General features: G+C 32.4%; 1 protein-coding gene and 1 pseudogene across 1 annotated transcript; both read left to right on the top strand.

Annotated features, from left to right (window-relative positions):
- The first annotated feature begins 1,828 nt into the window (after positions 1 to 1,828).
- LOC145588938 (acid phosphatase 1-like) lies at positions 1,829 to 2,248 on the top strand. The gene has a single exon (XM_081645521.1). It carries the CDS (start codon positions 1,829 to 1,831, stop codon positions 2,246 to 2,248), a length of 420 nt encoding a protein of 139 aa, XP_081501647.1.
- A 15,500-nt stretch (positions 2,249 to 17,748) lies between these two features.
- Positions 17,749 to 19,673, top strand: LOC145589646 (acid phosphatase 1-like; annotated as a pseudogene).
- Positions 19,674 to 20,056: the final 383 nt, after the last annotated feature.

Raw genomic sequence — 20,056 nt, 5'->3', positions numbered from 1 at the left:
AAAATATAGTATATAAATTTTCTAAATTTATCATGGACAAAATGGAAGTATTATATTTGACATAATGAAACATGGAATATCATGCTTAATTGTATTCTAATGTTTCAACCACATAAAAAAAATCTACATTAGCTGAATATATAAAGAAAAAGATTAAAATTTATTGTAGGAAAAAAAATAAAAATAAATTACTAAAAAACACATAGAAAAAAGAATTTTTTAAAAAAAATAAGAGGATGTGAGTTTTGACAAAACAATCTATACCTATATACTTATCAGTGATCATAAAGGGTTGTTTGGTTACACAAAGAAAATGGGGAAAGTGGAAAATCATGAGAATTTGAAAATGGATGAGTTGTTTGGTTGATAATAAAATGTGTAAATGAGAGAATTGCAAATTTGCAAATTCATGGTAATTGCGACTTCCCACAAAACATGGGAAGTTAATTACCCAACCCTCCCTTAGTAAGTCAAAATTTCCATGATTTTTTTTGCAACTTCCTTCGTACCAATTAAATAACTTTATGCAATTCCCATGAATTTGATTTAGGAATTTAATTCCTATGAAATACAAATTCTTATGGGAAGTAAATTTCCATAGCAACCAAACGACATTGTAATGTCTTGTTTTTAATCATTATTTTTTTTCTATCTCAATAGTATTTGAAGCGGATATTATATTTGCCACACAGAAACTTATAGTAGAAGATTGTATTTTTTAAAAAATATTACACAAAAATTATATTTTTCATATTAGTTAATTGAATGTCAATACATTAAAAAAAAAGTAATTAAATATCATTGCTATTTATATAGTAATTAAATTTTACAAATAATTTTTTTAAATAATTTTTTTATTATTTTTTTTAAAAAATACTAAGGACACACCAAAAAGGCAAAAACTGACATGTGTCATTGCTGATGTGTCTTATAATATATAGTTATTGATTGATGATTGATTAAATCTTATTAATTGGTTGAAGTGGTCTTTATATTTTGCAATACTTTCTGTTCTCTTAAATCTTACTTGAGCAATTGAGCCTCATTTAACATGCTCTTCAAGCCTTCGACAAATTTAAACTAGGTGATAATTTTATTTACTAAGTAGAGTAGTCTCGTGCGATACACGATTTGATCAAATAAAATTTTCTAAATTTGTTTATTTTTTCATATAAAATTTTTTTAAAAAAAATATTCCGAACACGAATAAAACATCAAATTACAAAAAAATAGAAATCATAGAATTGAATGATGAAAAGGGTATATGAGGAAGAAAAATTAAATTATTATTGTTAAAAAGAATAGATTGTTTTCAAGAATTTCATATTAATAATAACGTAGTTGATTAGAATATTAATAAAATAAAATTAAATTCATAAAATGATGACATTATTTATAGTTTTGGAGGAAAAATTTTTAAGGACAACCTGACATGTGTCTAATTTTAAAATAAAATAACGTCAGTAATTATTACTTTAATGTTAGTTATAGAATTTTTTAATTTTAATACGAACTGGGTGATAATTAGTTGCACGCACCTATATTTTATTACCAATCATGTCCGTAAAGGTATCAAATTTATTAAGTTTTGGCCGTCCTATATTTTGTCCTCAAACATTACACTATTTACACGTGAACAATGTTCAACCCCACAAATAATTGAAGGGCAAAGCTTAAATCACATTAAAGAATTGGCTCACTAGTAAATTGCTAACATAACAAGGGTCATTTTTGCACCAAAATCCTTTATAAATAATAAGCAACGTACTCTTAAGTCTTAAGTTCACATGAACAAAAATCTCCTATCATAACAAAGCCATACAACATTATGAGCTTCTTAAGAGGGTTCTCTATGATATTCCTCCTAGGGGTTGTAGTGACATCCCTCTTCTTTGATAATAATGTTTATGCTCATGAATATCCACACCCAATACATCTCCTCATGCCCCATTCTGGCTCAGCCGGCCATCGAATCGAGGGCCTAAATTGCTTGAGTTGGCGGCTGGCCGTGGAGACAAACAATCTCCAAAATTGGATGGTCTCAAAAGAATGTCAGGGTTATGTAGGACACTACATGATGGGTGCTCAATATCATAAAGATTGCTTGGCTGTTACTTCTGTGGCTTATGGCTATATTAAAAGCCTCTCTCTTAAAAATGGTCGCAACAACACTTGGATATTTGACATTGATGAGACTTCCCTCTCTAATTTGCCCTACTATGCTAGACCAGAAGTTGGATTTGGGTAAGTTCCATGTTAGCATTTATACCTTGATTCATTGATTTTCTTATATTTAAAGTACAAACATGCAAATGAGATTCTAAATTTTAAGTAAGATGAGTTGCAACTTCCTTTGATTACTAATTTACTATACATACCATCTTTGTGTTATTTACCTTGTGCAATACGATTTTTTTGTGTTAATTTTTGATTAAACCAGACTATATAGCATGTAATTCCATTCACTTATTTCAATTATATACACAATACACCTTATTCCTTGCATTATTCGCATCACTCAGCATGATTTTAGACACATTAAAATAATTCACTTTATGTTTAGGCAAAAAGGCAATTCAATTTTTAAGATGTGTGACTGTGCGGAAGTTTTTTTTTTTTAATTTTTTTTTATATATATATCCTCGAAAGTGCCAAATCTATTGGTTTCAAAGTAGGTGTGAGAAATAATAATAAAGTAATGGGTCATTTTCGCTTAAGAAAGTATATTATTTTGGAATTAATCAAGAATAGTGGTCCTTATTAGGCAAACTTCACAATGCATAACAATCAAGGCACTCCAACTAGGGGTGGGCATGGGTTGGGACATTGGGTGTAGTAGGACCCTAACCTTGACCAAACCTCAACAATTTGATGTAGACCTAGACTTGTAAGGTTTTAATTTAAACATGGTAGTTGGCCTCATATCCAAAACCAATTAATTTTAAACATTTGGATTCCGAATTGTCTCATAAATCAAACAAATCTTAAATATTTAATTTGAACCTGAACCTTCATAATTAAATGGAACAACACGTACGGTACGACCTATGCCCATCCCTATATCCCACTCATTAACTATGTAATTATATACTTCATAGTACGGTATTACATTATATTTCTATTGTAATAATTGGTGATTAAATGGAAAATATACAGGGTATACCCATACAATGATACAGCATTCTACGAGTGGCAAAAGGAAGAAAAAGCACCAGCAATACCCGCAGTGCTAAGCTTTTACAAGAAATTAGTTCGACTTGGTGTCAAAGTTATTTTCCTTTCAGGAGCTCAAGCTGAGTTAAGAGAGCCCAAAGAGCGTAACATGAAGAACATTGGCTATCATACTTGGGAAAAGATGATCTTAAAGTAAGTTAAGATTGCTATTAATATATATTTTGCTTTTACTATTTGTTTTTAGTGAAAATTCAAATTATTTAGGGGAACATTGTAATCTTTGATCACTTTAAACGAACGAAGAAACTATTTTACAAGAGTACATTCATTTTATGAAAAAACCATATTGAACACATCATTACTAGAGGAATATTTCATTTTAAAGAAAATCTAAATTTTTTCAATTACATTTTCATTTAAAGGATATTTTTCAATTACACATGATTACAAAGTAACAATTTAAACTGATACAACATATTAAGACATCAGTTGCTCTTTAATACGGATTTGTTCTTAAATTGAACTATATTATTTTTGAGCATATAATAATAATGTATCAATTGCATACTTATTTTCTCCAATAATTTTTAATTAAGGCCCTGTTCACTTCACCTTAAAAAAATAATATTAAGTAAAAATAAGTTCAGTTCAGTAAAATTAATTTCACTTCAGTAAAAATTATTTCAGTCCAGTTCAGTAAAATTCAGTTTTCTTAAAGAATATAATAGAAAATCAGTAAAAATAATTTCAGTTCAGCAAAAATAATTTATGTTCAGTAAAATTAATTTAAGTTCAGTAAAAATAATTTAAGTTCAGCAAATATAATTTTATTTTAGTAAAAATAATTTCAGATCAGCAAAAATAAGGTGAAGTGAACGGGGCCTAAAAGAGATATTTCTAGTGAAGTCACTCTAGAAATGGCAAGTCACTTTTAATTTGATATTATGAAATTTTCTACTTAATGAATCAAAATTAAAATAGTTAAATCGTACCACATTTTCCAAACATATTGATTCAACCTTGGAATATAAACCTATGGTAATTGATTGTGTTTATATATATTGGATTTGATACAAAAGGGAATTAAGTGAGTCACACATGAAAGCAGTGGAGTACAAATCAATGCATAGGACAAAGCTAGAAGAGATGGGATACACTATAATTGGCAACATGGGTGACCAATGTGTTGGGGATTTTCTAGTAAATAAGGGTCACAAAGAATGTAAACGAAATTATTGGAAAAACCTTCGAGGCGTGAACGGGATCACTTTTCCAAAAGTATAATTCCGACCCTATACTACAACCGGGTATCACGGAAATTACTCAGGAGATACAACGAAGAACAATTACTATCACTTGTAGGATAATAGCAATTCAATGTATAAAAGTGTTTGTGATTTTGTGAAAATGAACAATTGATAATATTTCTTTATGCCAAAGTGATAAGATAGAAATTATATTTCACCTCCATTCATCATATGAGGAGTTTCTCATATATATATAAAATAGTAGTACGTATTACATTTTACAAAACGTAACAATGCATTTAGTCATGCATTAAAACAATGTTTTATGTCATGCGTTGAACAATGTCATAAAACATACTTTTAACAATGCATTAAGACATGCATTAAGTAATAACAATGCATTAACCGGCCAAATGTTATCAAGAGATATGAAACTAAAGCAATGCATTAAAACATGTCTTAAACAATGTATTAAGACATGCATTAAACAATGCATAATTAATCATCAATTGATACACAATTTATAATGCATCAAGAAACTACCATACTAATGCAAGAGAAACCGAAACTGAAATCTTTTCTCTTGATTAGTTGTATACTACTACCTTAATCATATGAGTCTAAGTCATGACACCTTAACCAAATGACTTAAACTTAACATAACATGAATAATATCAACTAAATACTCTAAATTCTCCAACAATCCTCCCCCATTTAGAGTATTCAAAACGATTAATTGCATAAACAAATCATCATCACAAAAACAATCTTATGCATACATGAAAGTGTACAAAGACTTGAACTACCACTTAGTGCAACATACAATCCAAGAATCCGTATCCATTCGGTATCGTAAAACGTTTGAACCAAAAGCAATACATATTGGATACTTGAAGATATTACACACACAAGATTAATTACTTAAATACATATTACTTGACACTTAAGCCATATGTCCATATCTATTCATAAGTACATCGAAGCTATTCCCATAATAACTTCTTGAAGTGGCTAAACCTCATACTTATATAGGTAGATTTCCAAAACATGCTCCTGTGACAAAGCACAATATCAGGAATTCTATTAAGTTAAACAACCTCTTATACATCACAGAAAATCCGGAACTTTACCTTGGATGAATAAACAAGTTCCCAATTAGCAAATGAGAGAGTTAATCTTATTGAACTTAAGACCCAACGTCTTATTGGGCGTTAAGTTAAGACTCCCTCATTTGTAATTATTTAGGGCTCCAATCCTAAACCGATTGCCATCCTATTGTTAACATCTCTTGCCAATGCCTTTGTGAAACAATCGGCGAGATTAAGATTTGTTCGAACATAATCAATAGTGATCACACTATCCTTGATAAGTCCTTGGATGTAACTATGCCGTACTCCAATATGTCTTGACTTACCATTATAAACTTGGCTATAAGCCCTTACCAAGGTAGCATTGTTATCACAATGTATCACTTTTGGTGATATTGGTTTTGGCAACAAAGGAATCTCAAACATGAGATCCTTCAACCATTTGGCTTCTTTACCAGCCGAATGCAGTGCAATGAACTCCGATGTCATTGTGGAGTCCGCAATGCAAGTTTGCTTCTTAGAAGCCCATGATATAGCACCTCCCCCATAAAGGAAAACCCATCCACTTGTGGAGGAATGATCTTTATTACAGATCCAACTTGCATCCGAATAACTTTCTACAACCGAAGGATATCCACTATAAGACAAACCATAATCCATAGTTTTCTTCAAGTACTTCAACAAGCGTCGAACCGCTTGCCAATGTAGCATACTAGGATTACTAGTGTACCTACTTAGTTGACCAACTGCATAAGCAATATCCGGCCTAGTACTTGTCATGGCATACATCAAACAACCTATTACTTTAGCATATTCAAGTTGTGAAACTGCATTACCTTCATTAGGTATCAACTTTATGCTAGGATCCATAGGTGTTGAATAAAGAGAAGTAGAATCATCACTCACATTAAATTTCTTGAGCACTTTCTCAATGTAATGAGATTGTGACAAGATCAACTTTCCTTTTTCCCTCTTTATCCTTATGCCCAAGATGACATCTGCTTCTCCCATGTCTTTCATGGAAAACTGAGAACTAAGGAAGGATTTTGTCTTTTCAACTTCTGACAAATTCGTTCCAAAGATCAACATGTCATCTACATATAGACAAATTATGACACCTTGACCGTTGTCATCAAATTTGTTATATATACACTTGTCTGAATTGTTCAACTTGAAACCATTAGACAATACAACCTCATCAAACTTTTGATGCCATTGCTTCGGTACTTGTTTTAGCCCATACAAAGATTTGATCAACTTGCAAACTTTTCCTTCTTGACCTTTCACAACAAACCCTTCCGGTTGTCGCATGTAAACTTCTTCCTCTAGATCTCCATTCAAGAACGCTGTCTTGACATCCATTTGATGGATCACAAGATTGTGGATTGCCTCAAGTGCAATCAACAACCTTATAGTTGAGATTCTAGCAACAGGTGCATATGTATCAAAATAATCGATACCAGGCTTTTGTGTAAAGCCTTGTGCCACTAACCGGGCTTTGAACTTTTCAACCGTTCCATCAATCCTCAATTTCCTTTTGAAGATCCACTTACACCCTATTGGTTTACATTTTGGTGGTAAGTTAGCTAACACCCAAGTATTGTTTCCCATGATGGATTCCATCTCATCATTAATAGCTTCCTTCCAAAATGGAGCATCACGAGACCTCATAGCCTCATCATAGGTCAAAGGATCATCTTCCACATTAAAAATGTATGGAAATTGTGTCGAAATAGAATTCCTTGATCCTTCAACTAAGTACACATGAAAGTCCGGGCAAAAAGATTTTTCTTTCCTTTCCCTCTTACTTTTCCTAGGTTGAGATGATGATGTTGATGCCTCCTCTAAATGAGTTTGGTTATCAATTTCTTGATCAAATTCAATTTGGTCAAAACTTTGAGCATCAGTATTTGGAGTTATATCCTTTGGTCTGGAATTGATGAATATCTATTTTCATCAAACAATGCATCTCTAGACTCAATGGTGGTATGAACCGACCAATAGTCATTTTGTTCAATTACATAGAACCTATAGGATTTTCTATGCACCGCATATCCTATAAAGATGCATTCCACTCCTCTTTCACCTAAATTTTTACGTTTAGGTTTCGGCACTTTTACAATTGCCCTACAACCCCAAACTTTGAGATGACTCAAGTTTGGTTTCCTTTTATACCATAACTCATATGGGGTTACCTCATTCCTTTTCATTGGAACTCGGTTTAAAATGAAACAAGCGGTTAATACAGCTTCCCCCCTGTAGACACCCATTTGTGTCTCCCCAAAACCAAACCCAGTGATGAATACCTGTCACGTCGAACCATAATCGAATGAGGTGAAAGTGTGAAAAGTCAAGTGTTGCGGTTAGTTTTTATTAAAATTCTCTTCTTTCTATTTTCGAAAACCCACTCTATTTTATGAAAACGTCCAATCCAGTTTAGTTTGGTCCATGATAAGGGTCCAATAATGGTGTATTTGGATGGGGCTTGAAAAGACCTTTCCAACGATATATTATAAGCCCAATTCCGATGAATAATGAGGAAGTTATGGCCAAAATACTAAACTGGGCTCAAACCGGATCTTACCTACGACCCAATGATCATGAGGAGGGTCCAAAGGTTTAATCCTATTCCTAAACTAATTAGGATTGATTAGAATCTTCTATAAGTTTCTAAAATATCTTAATTATCCTTTTTTGAAAAGATAAGATCATGGAATTTGATTTGAATATAAACTTTCCTTTTTTAAAACTTTCCTAATTCTATTCGAATTTAAAGATGTTCAAAGATAGTCAGATATTATTTTCGTGCCTCATATTTTTTATCTAAATTTTATATGGTTGGATAGATCTTGAAATTATCTTTCCAATGATATATTATAATATTAATTCTGAGCTATAACGAAAAAGATATGAAAGATATACGAAACTCTATCCAAAACTGACACCCTTTTACTATTTCGGCCATATCTTTTTATCTACAAAAGATTTTAATCTGATTCCAACTGTATTAGAAATTAGACTTCAAGTGCTTTCCAACGACATATTATATGACTTATTTGGACTTCTAGATCAAAAGATATGATAAAAACAAAATCCGCAAAAACTGTTTCTGTCGCCAAACGACAGGTTTGTCGCCTCGCGACAAGATAAATTTCTGGCGACAAGGTCGGTTTGCTGGAGACAGAGTGGAGTTTTATTCCTTATCAAATTCTATGATTTTCCGGACTATTTTCCTATAAATAGGGTCCTCGACCTCTGTTTTTATTCATCCTTTCTCTTCATCAATTCTCATCTACAATCAACCTTCATCAACTATCAATTTTCATCAATTCTCTCTATCAACTCTCATCAAGAATTACTTAATTCTTATTCTCTCTCTTTTTCTAATCCAACCTTTTTACAAACAATATTCCGCATTCACAAGACTTAGAATCATCTAGCCAAGTTCGAAGTTGCCTTCGCCCTAGACGTGCAAGGTTTGATAATTTTTGAGGGTTTGGTCCAAAGCTAGTCAAAACTTTATTTAATTTAATTCTTTAATTACTTTTTATTATTTTCATTGAAGTTTACTAACTTGTGTATTTTGTTATTAGAAAGAGGTACGAGGCTTCAAAGTAAGTAGATTAGCTTACTCCCTATTTCTTTCACAATGTAGAAAGCATGTTTATTATTGTTTTATGATTCCTAGTATCATGTTAGGATGTTATTGTTGCTTTCTAGTATCATGTTTAGGATGCCTTTACTCTTTCTAATATCATGTTAGTACCATTTTAGGTTTAAAGCTTTGATTTTTATTGTTTAGTGACATGCTAGGATTTGTTATTAATCTTGTTAGTATCATGCCTAGGATCTTGCTATTATATTTAAGCTTTATTATGCCTTAACATGATTTTGACTATTATTATTGTTATTATTATTATTATGAATATTATGATCATTATTATGTTTATTATTATGTTGCTTGATATTATATTTTATTTGTTATTGCTTGATCACACCTTTTATGCTTGTTAAAGGGAATTTGTACTTGAAATCACGCTTAATAAGATAATTAATAATTTGGTTTAGGCTAATGTGATTTTAATTCAAGTGATCACCAATAATAGTCTTATTTGTGCATTAATATTCAACCAACATAGATAAACAGGGTAGGTTTAATATAATGTTTGTATGTTATTCGAAGAGCGCACATGAATACGAGCAGAACAAAGTAGAGGCCTATTTTATAGGGCGGGTCCTTTCTTTTGTAGGTTGGATTCGTACCCTCATCCCCGAACCCTGTTTGGTTCAAGACCTTATGGAGTTGATGATCCTTTTGGATTGTCTTTTGGGTTTACAAGTTCCTAAAACTTGTTGGCGACTCTTTTGCTCTTTTTTCTTTCCCTTTGGAACGCCACCATACTTTAGTGTATGATCACAGTGGGGTTCAAGTTTGGGATCTTAATGCTTGAAATATTCCCTACACCCCCAAAATCCATCACTTAAACCCGAATAGGACAACATGGAATTAACCATTTCTTCAAGAGTCCTATTTTTTCTTTCCGCTACACCATTTTTATGTGGTGTATATGATGCGGTAGTTTCATGTACTATTCCTATCGATTGGAAATAACTTGGATTAATATATTCACCACCTTTATCAGTTCTTAATCTTTTGATTTTACTGTTTGTTTGCAATTCTACTTCATTCTTGTAGATTTTAAATTTGTCAAGGGCTTCATCCTTAGATTGCAATAAATAAACATAGCAAAATCTTGAATAATCATCAATGAAAGTTGCTAAATACTTTTTGTTGCCTAAGGAAGGTGTGCTATGAAAATCACATAGATCACTATGCACTAAATCAAGCAAAGCATTATTCTTTTCTACAACATTAGGAAATGGTTTCCTTGTGATTTTTGTTAACATGCATGTCCTACACTTCTCTATCCTTGGATCAAAAGACGGAATTAATTCATGCTTTGACATAAAATATAACTTTTTATAATTAACATGTCCAAGTCTCATATGCCATAAAGAAGAGAAATCATTAACAACACACACATTTTCTTTCAAAGCATTAGAAATACTAAGCTTAAACATTCCATCACACAAGTAACCAAGTCCTACAAATAAACCACCTTTTGATAATATAAATTTATCCGACTCAAACACCATTTTAAAACCTAAACGATTCAAGATAGCACCGGACACTAAATTCCTCCTAAGCTCGGGAGCATACAACACATCCCTTAAAATAAGAGATTTGCCCGAGCTAAACATTAACTCAACTTGCCCCTTGCCTAGCACTTTTGCGGTAGAGTCGTTCCCCATGTAAAGAATCTCTCCATCGGTCACCTCAACGAAGGATTTAAACAACGAACGATCCTTGCAAACATGCCTCGATGCACCCGAATCGATGTACCAAGAAGTATCACCCTGCACACATAGGATTTCAGAAATCACACACAAATAATTCATTAAAGAACTAAATGAAATTTGTGCACAAGAATTACCTTGCTTGTCTTGGGATTGGCTTGAACCGTCTTTCCCACCTTGAGCTTTCTTGTTGCTCATATTTTTCTTCCAAATGGTACAATCTTTCTTAAAATGTCCGGATTTTCCACAAACCCAACAAGCTCGTGATGTTTGACCATCACTTCCCACTTTAGACTTTTTGCCTTTGTACTTGTTTGAATCAATTCCTCTCTTTCTCTCATTAGACTTAGCATCCTCCACCACATTAACCGTGGTAGAACTAGGATTAACATCCTTTTGTTCCTCTTGCACCCGGATTTCTTCCTCAATCCGAATATGAGAAGCCAAGCCCTCGAGATTGATATCATCTTTCTTATGCTTTAAAGCATTTCGAAAATCTTTCCAAGATGGTGGTAGTTTATCAATTATAGAAGAAACAATAAAGGTCTCATCAAGGTTGATATTGTGTTGTCTAAAACTCCCTAAAATTCTTTGGATTTCATGAAATTGTTCCATAACCGGCCTACTATCAATCATTTTGAAATTATTGAACTTACTAACAAGAAATTTCTTGCTAGATGCATCCTCGGCCATGTACTTAGACTCTAGTTCATCCCAAAGTAATTTTGCGGACTCATGAAATTGATAAACGTCAAACAATTCATTAGACATACCGTTTAGGATGTGACCACAACATATGTAGTTGTCATTCTCCCACTTGTTCCTCTTTCTAGTAGCCTCCAATGTCTCATTTTCCTCCTCCGATGGCTTCGGGGATGTGAGAACATAAGCCACACCGAGAGTTGTCAACAAAAACTGCATCTTCTTTTGCCACCTTCGAAAATCAACACCCTCGAACTTGTCCAATTTCTGGAAATTGGTCATCATTTCCTTCACATTTGCCATCTTTGTAGGAAATTATACTTTTGGACTGTTGGGGATTTTCTAGTAAATAAGGGTCACAAAGAATGTAAACGAAATTATTGGAAAAACCTTCGAGGCGTCAACGGGATCACTTTCCCAAAAGTATAATTCCGACCCTATACTACAACCGGGTATCACGGAAATTACTCAGGAGATACAACGAAGAACAATTACTATCACTTGTAGGATAATAGCAATTCAATGTATAAAAGTGTTTGTGATTTTGTGAAAATGAACAATTGATAATATTTCTTTATGCCAAAGTGATAAGATAGAAATTATATTTCACCTCCATTCATCATATGAGGAGTTTCTCATATATATATAAAATAGTAGTACGTATTACATTTTACAAAACGTAACAATGCATTTAGTCATGCATTAAAACAATGTTTTATGTCATGCGTTGAACAATGTCATAAAACATACTTTTAACAATGCATTAAGACATGCATTAAGTAATAACAATGCATTAACCGGCCAAATGTTATCAAGAGATATGAAACTAAAGCAATGCATTAAAACATGTCTTAAACAATGTATTAAGACATGCATTAAACAATGCATAATTAATCATCAATTGATACACAATTTATAATGCATCAAGAAACTACCATACTAATGCAAGAGAAACCGAAACTGAAATCTTTTCTCTTGATTAGTTGTATACTACTACCTTAATCATATGTGTCTAAGTCATGACACCTTAACCAAATGACTTAAACTTAACATAACATGAATAATATCAACTAAATACTCTAAATTCTCCAACACAATGGAGCGATCTATTAGGATCACACCCTGGCTTGAGGACCTTCAAGTTGCCTGACCCGATGTACTACATTGGCTAATATTACTTCTAACTTTATTTATGTTGGAATAAATATGATGGTTGAAAAACATTGTGATTTAGATGTTACCATCTTTTTTCCCAATAAATATATATCTAAATTTCACTTTGGTTATTTTTTTTTTAGTATATAAGTATGTTTTTTTTCCATTTTTTATAATTACTCCCTCTATTTTTTTTTTTTTTTTTTTTTTTAAAATGCATCAATTTGACTAGCACATGTAAGTTTGACCATTAATATCTTTAATTGTCTATTAGTAAAAATTATAACAAAATTATATTATGAAACTAGACATTATGACTAATCTAATGATTCGTTATATAATAACATTTATTCATTTTAAAGTGGTGAAAAAATTAAGTCAACCATGGTATATCAATAGTGAAAAAGCCAAAGTGATGCATTTAAAAAAAAAAAAAAAACCGGAGGGGGTACATTGTTTGTTTTTGTTTTTGGACTATTGCATGTTTATTTTTTTTTACTAAGCATATTGTTAATTATTTTTAAGACGTGTTACAAAATTAACTTTTAAAAAAGGTTAATGCAATAGGGCCGCAAATTATAAGCATTAAACACACTTTCTAAAATTGTATAAATTTAACAATTTATACGAAAATCACGTATAGATCAGCTCAATTAATGTTATTTTCCTAAAAATATGGGTAGATTAATCTATCATGAGCATCCACTATATCCATTTTCTTAATACCTATGAAGAATCCCAAAAGTAAGGCCCTGTTCTACTATTAATAGTTTCATTTCAGTAAAATTAAGTTTAGTTTAGTAAAAATCAGTAATATATTAGAAAATCAATAAAATAAAATAATTTTAGTTTAGCAAAAAATAATTTCAGTTTAGTAAAATTTATTTAAGTTCAGCAAAAATAACTTAAGTTTAGTAAAATAATATTTGTTAAGCAAAAATAAAGTAAAGGGAATGGAGCCTAACTATAGAAAAGAAGGGAGGGAGTAGGATTTACTGATTTAGGAACCCAAAACAAGTTTAACATAGATAAGACAAATTAAATGCAAGTGGATGGACTAATTACTTATGTGAGACCTCAAATCCATGTAAAAGTATAAAATGCTTTGATTATTCGATCTTAAATAAAATGCAACTAAATAACCCCAAAATAATTAATTTATAAAATACAACAAAAATTTTAAGAGTTATCTATAGGCAATATAAAACAAATGGATATTCTAATTGTATGATTTGGGATATTATAACAAAAGCACAGTTGACTTAATGTAGTAAATGTTTAGTTATTTTCTTTTTTAATCTTCTTTGTTACATACTTACATGTAGTCTTTAAGGTTATGTTTACCATTTTTTAAAACTTAAAAGTTAAAACAAAACTATTAAGGAATTATTCAACGTAGGATGCTAAATAAATCATCACTACATTGGTGAAAACCAAGTATATTAACACTGTACAATTCCTAACTAAAAAATCCTTAATTTTGGACAGAGGTAGACATTCTCTAATCCATCAATCAATAAACTATACTTAAATAAAGAATAACGTAACACACAACATTATTGTTACATATCTTAAGCAAATTAACATTATCTTTGCAAACATACACATCAAAGCTATCTATATAATTGACCTCTTTTTTTGGTGCCATCTCAATAGTTATTTTATATTAAAGTGTTACATATAATCATGCATTATTGCTACCAAATCTGTATAATTTCACTAATGTAAACAGTCTTTCGCTTTTGCTTCCCGTAAAAAAAAAATAAAATAAAATAAAAATAAAAATAAAAATGTAAACAGTCTGAAACTAATCAACCTATATATGCGTTATAATTAGTTGTAATTTAGCTAATCTACCTTTTAACTTTACCTTCAATAGATCTAGAGTAGCATTATCGAGAAGTTGATCACATGATTAGACATTTATTCACCGTAAAATAGTTAAGGAAAAATTGCCCGGAATAATCCGACCTTTCCCTCATCCGCCCAAAATAATCCCACCTTTCGATTATTTTTAAATAATCCGACCTTTGTACATCATCCGCTTTAAATGGTGCCTACCGGTCATCTAACTTGTTATTACAAGTTATCATACACGTGTCAGTCTCTAATTCGTCAAAAAAAATTAAATTTTTTTTTTTAAATATAGAAATAAAATAAAAAAAAAAACAGAAAAAAAAATTATAAATCTAAAAAAAAAAACCCCAAACCCAGATTCGGGCAACCCCAACCACCGGTTCCATACCCAATTTCGGCAACATCTCGTTTTCCTATCCCAATTCCGGCCACCAACGCCCTTCCCTTTCTCAAATCCGGCCAAACCCTTCCTCTCCCTCCCCGTTTCCGGCCCACTCGACCCCAGCAGCAGCCCACAAAACCACCAAAGCTGCGCTACTGAACTGCTGCTGCTCCCCTTTTCGCAAGCGCACCACCCACAAACCCGCTTCAAACGAACCACAATCAGTCGCACCACCCACCATAGCCGCGTCAACAACTACTGGAAGGCACCACAAATCAGCTGCTTCAAACACCCTATAATTAGCTTCATAATCGCAAAGCCATCATAGCAACCCTCATAGGGGAGGGGGACGGTTTTAGTGGGATAAAATTGGGTAGAGGTGGAGGTTTCGGTGGGTGGGTGGGTGGGTTGGGTGAGGGAGGTGGTTTCGGTGGAGGGTTTGCCGGAGAGGGTGACTATTTTTGTTTTTTTTTTTTTTAAAGTTTTCAATAATTTTTTGATTATTTTTTTTATTTAGTTTTTTTTTTTTTTTGTCATTCACATATTGACACGTGTGCAACAAACCCCAAGTCACAAATGGTAACTTGTTTAGCCGGTTTCAAGTCACTTGGGACCATTAAGAGCGGATTGAATATAAAGGTCGGATTATTAAAAAATAATCGAAAGGTGGGATTATTTTGGGCGGATGAGGCAAAGGTCGGATTATTGGGGGCAATTTTTCCAATAGTTAATGTATAAGCTAATTGGTCATAATGTCATATGCTCAAATCTTTGACAGACGACATACAAGATTTCATGGAAAACGACATCTATGCATGATAGAGTAGACGTTTTGGTCTGCATTGCCCCATCCACTTGTGATTTGGTATAATGGTATTCATAATCGAATTCTGAATTTAAAAGACTTTGTTTAATTTGAGAATCTAGATTTGAAATAATGAAAATTTATACTATTACAATAAATTCCAATGTTTCATGTTTAATGCTTCGTTGTTTTATGTTTCTAAACAAGAGATTTCAAATGACTGTTTTTTCTTACATATAGACCTGGCAAACAGGTCATTCGGGTCGGGTTCGGGTCGGGTCAATTCAGGTCGGGTCAAGTTCGGGTCAACAAATGTTCGGGTCGGGTTCGGGTCGAGTCGGGTCAACTCGGGTTTCGGGTCAAATTCAGGTCAGCACTTCGGGTCAAGTTCGGGTCAGGTCAAGTTCGGGTCGGGTTAAGTTCGGGTCGGGTCAATTCGGGTCGAGTCTTTTCGGGTCGGGTCAATATTTAGGATCAATTTTCGGGTCAATTTCGGTCGAGTCAACTCGGGTCGGGTCTATTCGGGTCAAGTTTGTGTTGGGTCACCAATATAAATTCACTTTAAAAAAAATAGTTGGAAAATAAAGTAAAATCGTTAAAAAAAAAAAATCGTGAGTACCTATTACTTAGAAAATAAAGAAGTCTTAAAACAAGTAATTAACCATTTCATCCTATTCTCTTATTATTCGGGTCAATTCGGGTCGGGTTGATTGGGGTCAATCAATTCGGATTAAAATTGGGTCGGGCCACTTCGGGTTTCGGGTCATTTCGGGTCGGGTCAAGTTCGGGTTTCGGGTCAATTTCGGGTCAGGTCATTCGAGTCGGGTCACTTCGGGTCATCGGGTCATGTTCGGGTCAACTCCATTTCGGGTCGGGTTCAGGTCGGGTCGGGTTAGTTCGAGTTCGGGTCATTTTCGGGTCAATGATTTCGGGTCAACTTCAGGTTGCGGGTCGGGTTATTCGGGTCGGGTCAATCGGGTCGGGTCAGGATTGCCAGGTCTACTTACATATAATTAGAACAGAGGGTGTATCGTTATAAAAATAGCAAATATTGTCAGACAAAAAGGTATGGAGTAATTGATTTAAAATGTAAGAAACTTATGTGTCAATCGATATGGTTAGTGTATAAATGATACTATATTACAATAAATTCCAATATATTCCCAATATAATGCTTATTTCAATATGGTTAGTGTATAAAAGATACTATTTCAATAAATTCCAATATTTTTCCAATATAATGCTTATTTCGATATGGTTGGTGTATAAATGATACTATTACAATATAAATTTCAATATTTTTCCAATATAATGCTTATTTCCTTTTACGCGATCTTCAAGTCATGTTATTGACCAGCAGATCACTATCTTTAACATGTTATGTATATCTGATGATTTTTTATCAACATTTTTAAGATTTGACTATGAAAATAGAATTTAACACAATACATTACTATATATTATGGGACGGAGCTTGGAAGAGGCCAGAAGCGAGTGTAATAAATTTTTTTAATCATATACTATTTCATAGATGTTTATTAATAAAATGCCATTTTCATAAAGACATTGATTCTATTTTACAGCATATGTAGTAATGTATAGCTATATATTAATATTATGAGTACTTTTACTGGTGTTTGACTGATGAAGAATTAATATAATGCACGTAGCTTAGCGTGCTGCATGCATCGCATGTCATCCCATACAATATAAATGAAATTGAACGCGGAATTATTCCTTTTCAATTCTTTAATTTATTTGGGGTGCGAACACGAAATCTTGTTTTTACAGCTTTTACTTTGTAATCAAGCAACACCTACTCATTTTTCTTATAATAAACATTAACACTCACGTGAATTATGTTGGGCTACGTCTAAACAAATAATTGGGGGACAAAGTTTGAATTAATTAACAACAATAATTAACATAACCAAAAGACAAGGGTCACTTTAAGTCCTTATAAATAAGGGATACATTCCCTTAAGCTTACATAACATACATAATTAAACCATACAATTTTACAACAATATGAGCTTCTTAAGAGGGTTTTCTTTGATATTCTTCCTAGGAGTTCTAGTAACTTCTTCATTCCTTAGTAATGCTAAAGCCCATGAATATCCACACTCAATACATCTCCTCATGCCTCGTTCTGGCTCAGCCGGCCACAAAATCGAGGGCCTAAATTGCTTGAGTTGGCGGCTGGCTGTGGAGACAAACAATCTCCGGGACTGGAAGACAGTCCCGGAAGAATGTGAAGGGTACGTGGGACATTACATGATGGGTGCTCAATATCGGAAAGATTGTTTGGCTGTTACTTCTGCTGCTTATGACTATGTTAAGACCCTCTCACTCAAGAAAGATGGCAATTACGTTTGGATATTCGATATTGATGAGACTTCCCTCTCTAATTTGCCCTACTATGCCGATGTTGGTTTTGGGTAAGAACCTTAACTTCGTATTTCTTTACATAGTATTAGCTTCTTTCATATCGGTTCAATAAAGAAAAAAACTTTACAAATACTACATATACAACATTTTTTATAGAAAAGGTAAGGCGGAGGATGTTATTGAAATTTATGCATCAGTTTGACTTTTATTATACCTGCTCAAGAAAATATAAATATTACTCTCTCCATTTTTAAATACTAGTTATATTTTTTTTGGACACGTATATCGATGCTAATCTAGCTTTGATATGATCAATAATATCTCTAATTATCAATAGTTATAAATTCTAACAATTGAAAATTAATAATATATTCTAGGAGACGATTCAACAGGTACCTACAAGACTATATTTTTCTTATATAAATCACAAACATTAGTCAAAGTAGGACAATTGAATAGTACAAAAAATAAAAATGAAGCAAATATTTAAAAACGAAGGGAGTAATAATTTCTATTATGTATTTATCACTCCATAGTCCATACTATATTAATAATATAAGTATCATAAGAAGTTGAATTTCTTTTCTTTTGAAGCTAAAAAATAAAAATAATAATAAAAAAAAAAGTCATATCAAGATGAAGTTAATTAATAATTTGAAACTAAAAAATTCGAGGTGAATTTAATATTAACATTCTTCAGACGTGAATGGTGATTAAATGTGATATATGCAGGGTAAACCCGTACAATGCAACATCATTCGATGAATGGCAAAAGGAAGCTAAAGCACCAGCAATACCCGCAGTGCTAAGCTTCTATAAGAAATTGGTTCGTCTTGGTATCAAAGTTGTTTTTCTTACGGGAAGCTCATGAGGAGTTTAGGGAGCCTAAAGAGCGCAATATGAAGAATATTGGCTACTACAAGTGGGAAAAGATGATCTTAAAGTAAGTATAGTTTATTAATTACTTACTTTGTACTCCCTTCGTCCCTTAATACAAAGGCTCTTTCTAATATTTAACACTCACATAATAAAGAGAAATAGACTTTTAATTTAGGGACGGGGGGAATAATGAATAACAGGAGATCGATGTTACACAAATAAAATAATTCAACATGATTTTTTTAGTCAATTTACGATATATATTATACCATTAAAAAAAAAAATTAAAAATTTTAGGTCTTATACTCTTATATATGTAAACGTATAATTATTGTTTTATTTTTAAATACGATAGGCAACCAATCACTTTTGAAAAACACAGATGGATTAAATATTAGGTTTTATATATGTATTCGTATAATTATTGATTTTTTTTTTAATTTTTTTTTAATATGATAGGCAACCAAGTGAGTCACATTTGAAATCGGTGGAGTACAAATCAACGCACAGGACAAAGCTAGAAGAGATGGGGTATACAATCGTTGGAAACATTGGAGACCAATGGAGTGATTTAATAGGGGCCAACCCCGGCAAGAGGACCTTCAAGTTACCTGACCCTATGTACTACATCGGCTAATTATTAAGGAGTATTAATAATGAAATCAATAGAAAGATTAATTATTTTTTGGTGTTCCACCCATTTCACCCTTTGTGTTAATCTGGATTCAGGATCAATTCTAGGTGGTTAGATTTCAATCTCTCTCAATTGTTTTTCGGATATAGTATGTGTTGACATGTTGTGGCCTTTATATCATCTTGTCATGCAATTTTATATTTAGCTTAGCTAGGTATTTTACATTTTTGTTATGTGTGTAAAGTCTATATAAGATGTGGTAATTGTTTCTAATAAGGAATTGAATTGCAATTTTACTCCCTTGGTTTATTTCAACTTTATGTCATGTTCACTAATACTAAAGAGCAATGAAGGTCGAATTTGATCTATTGGTCTACATCTTGTGAT

The sequence above is a fragment of the Chenopodium album genome, chromosome 17, assembly GCF_948465745.1.
Source record: "Chenopodium album chromosome 17, dcCheAlbu1.1, whole genome shotgun sequence".
In the NCBI taxonomy this organism is placed as follows: domain Eukaryota; kingdom Viridiplantae; phylum Streptophyta; class Magnoliopsida; order Caryophyllales; family Amaranthaceae; genus Chenopodium; species Chenopodium album.
The sequence above is the reverse complement of the archived record's forward strand: the minus strand, read 5'-3'. Positions and strand labels throughout refer to the sequence as shown.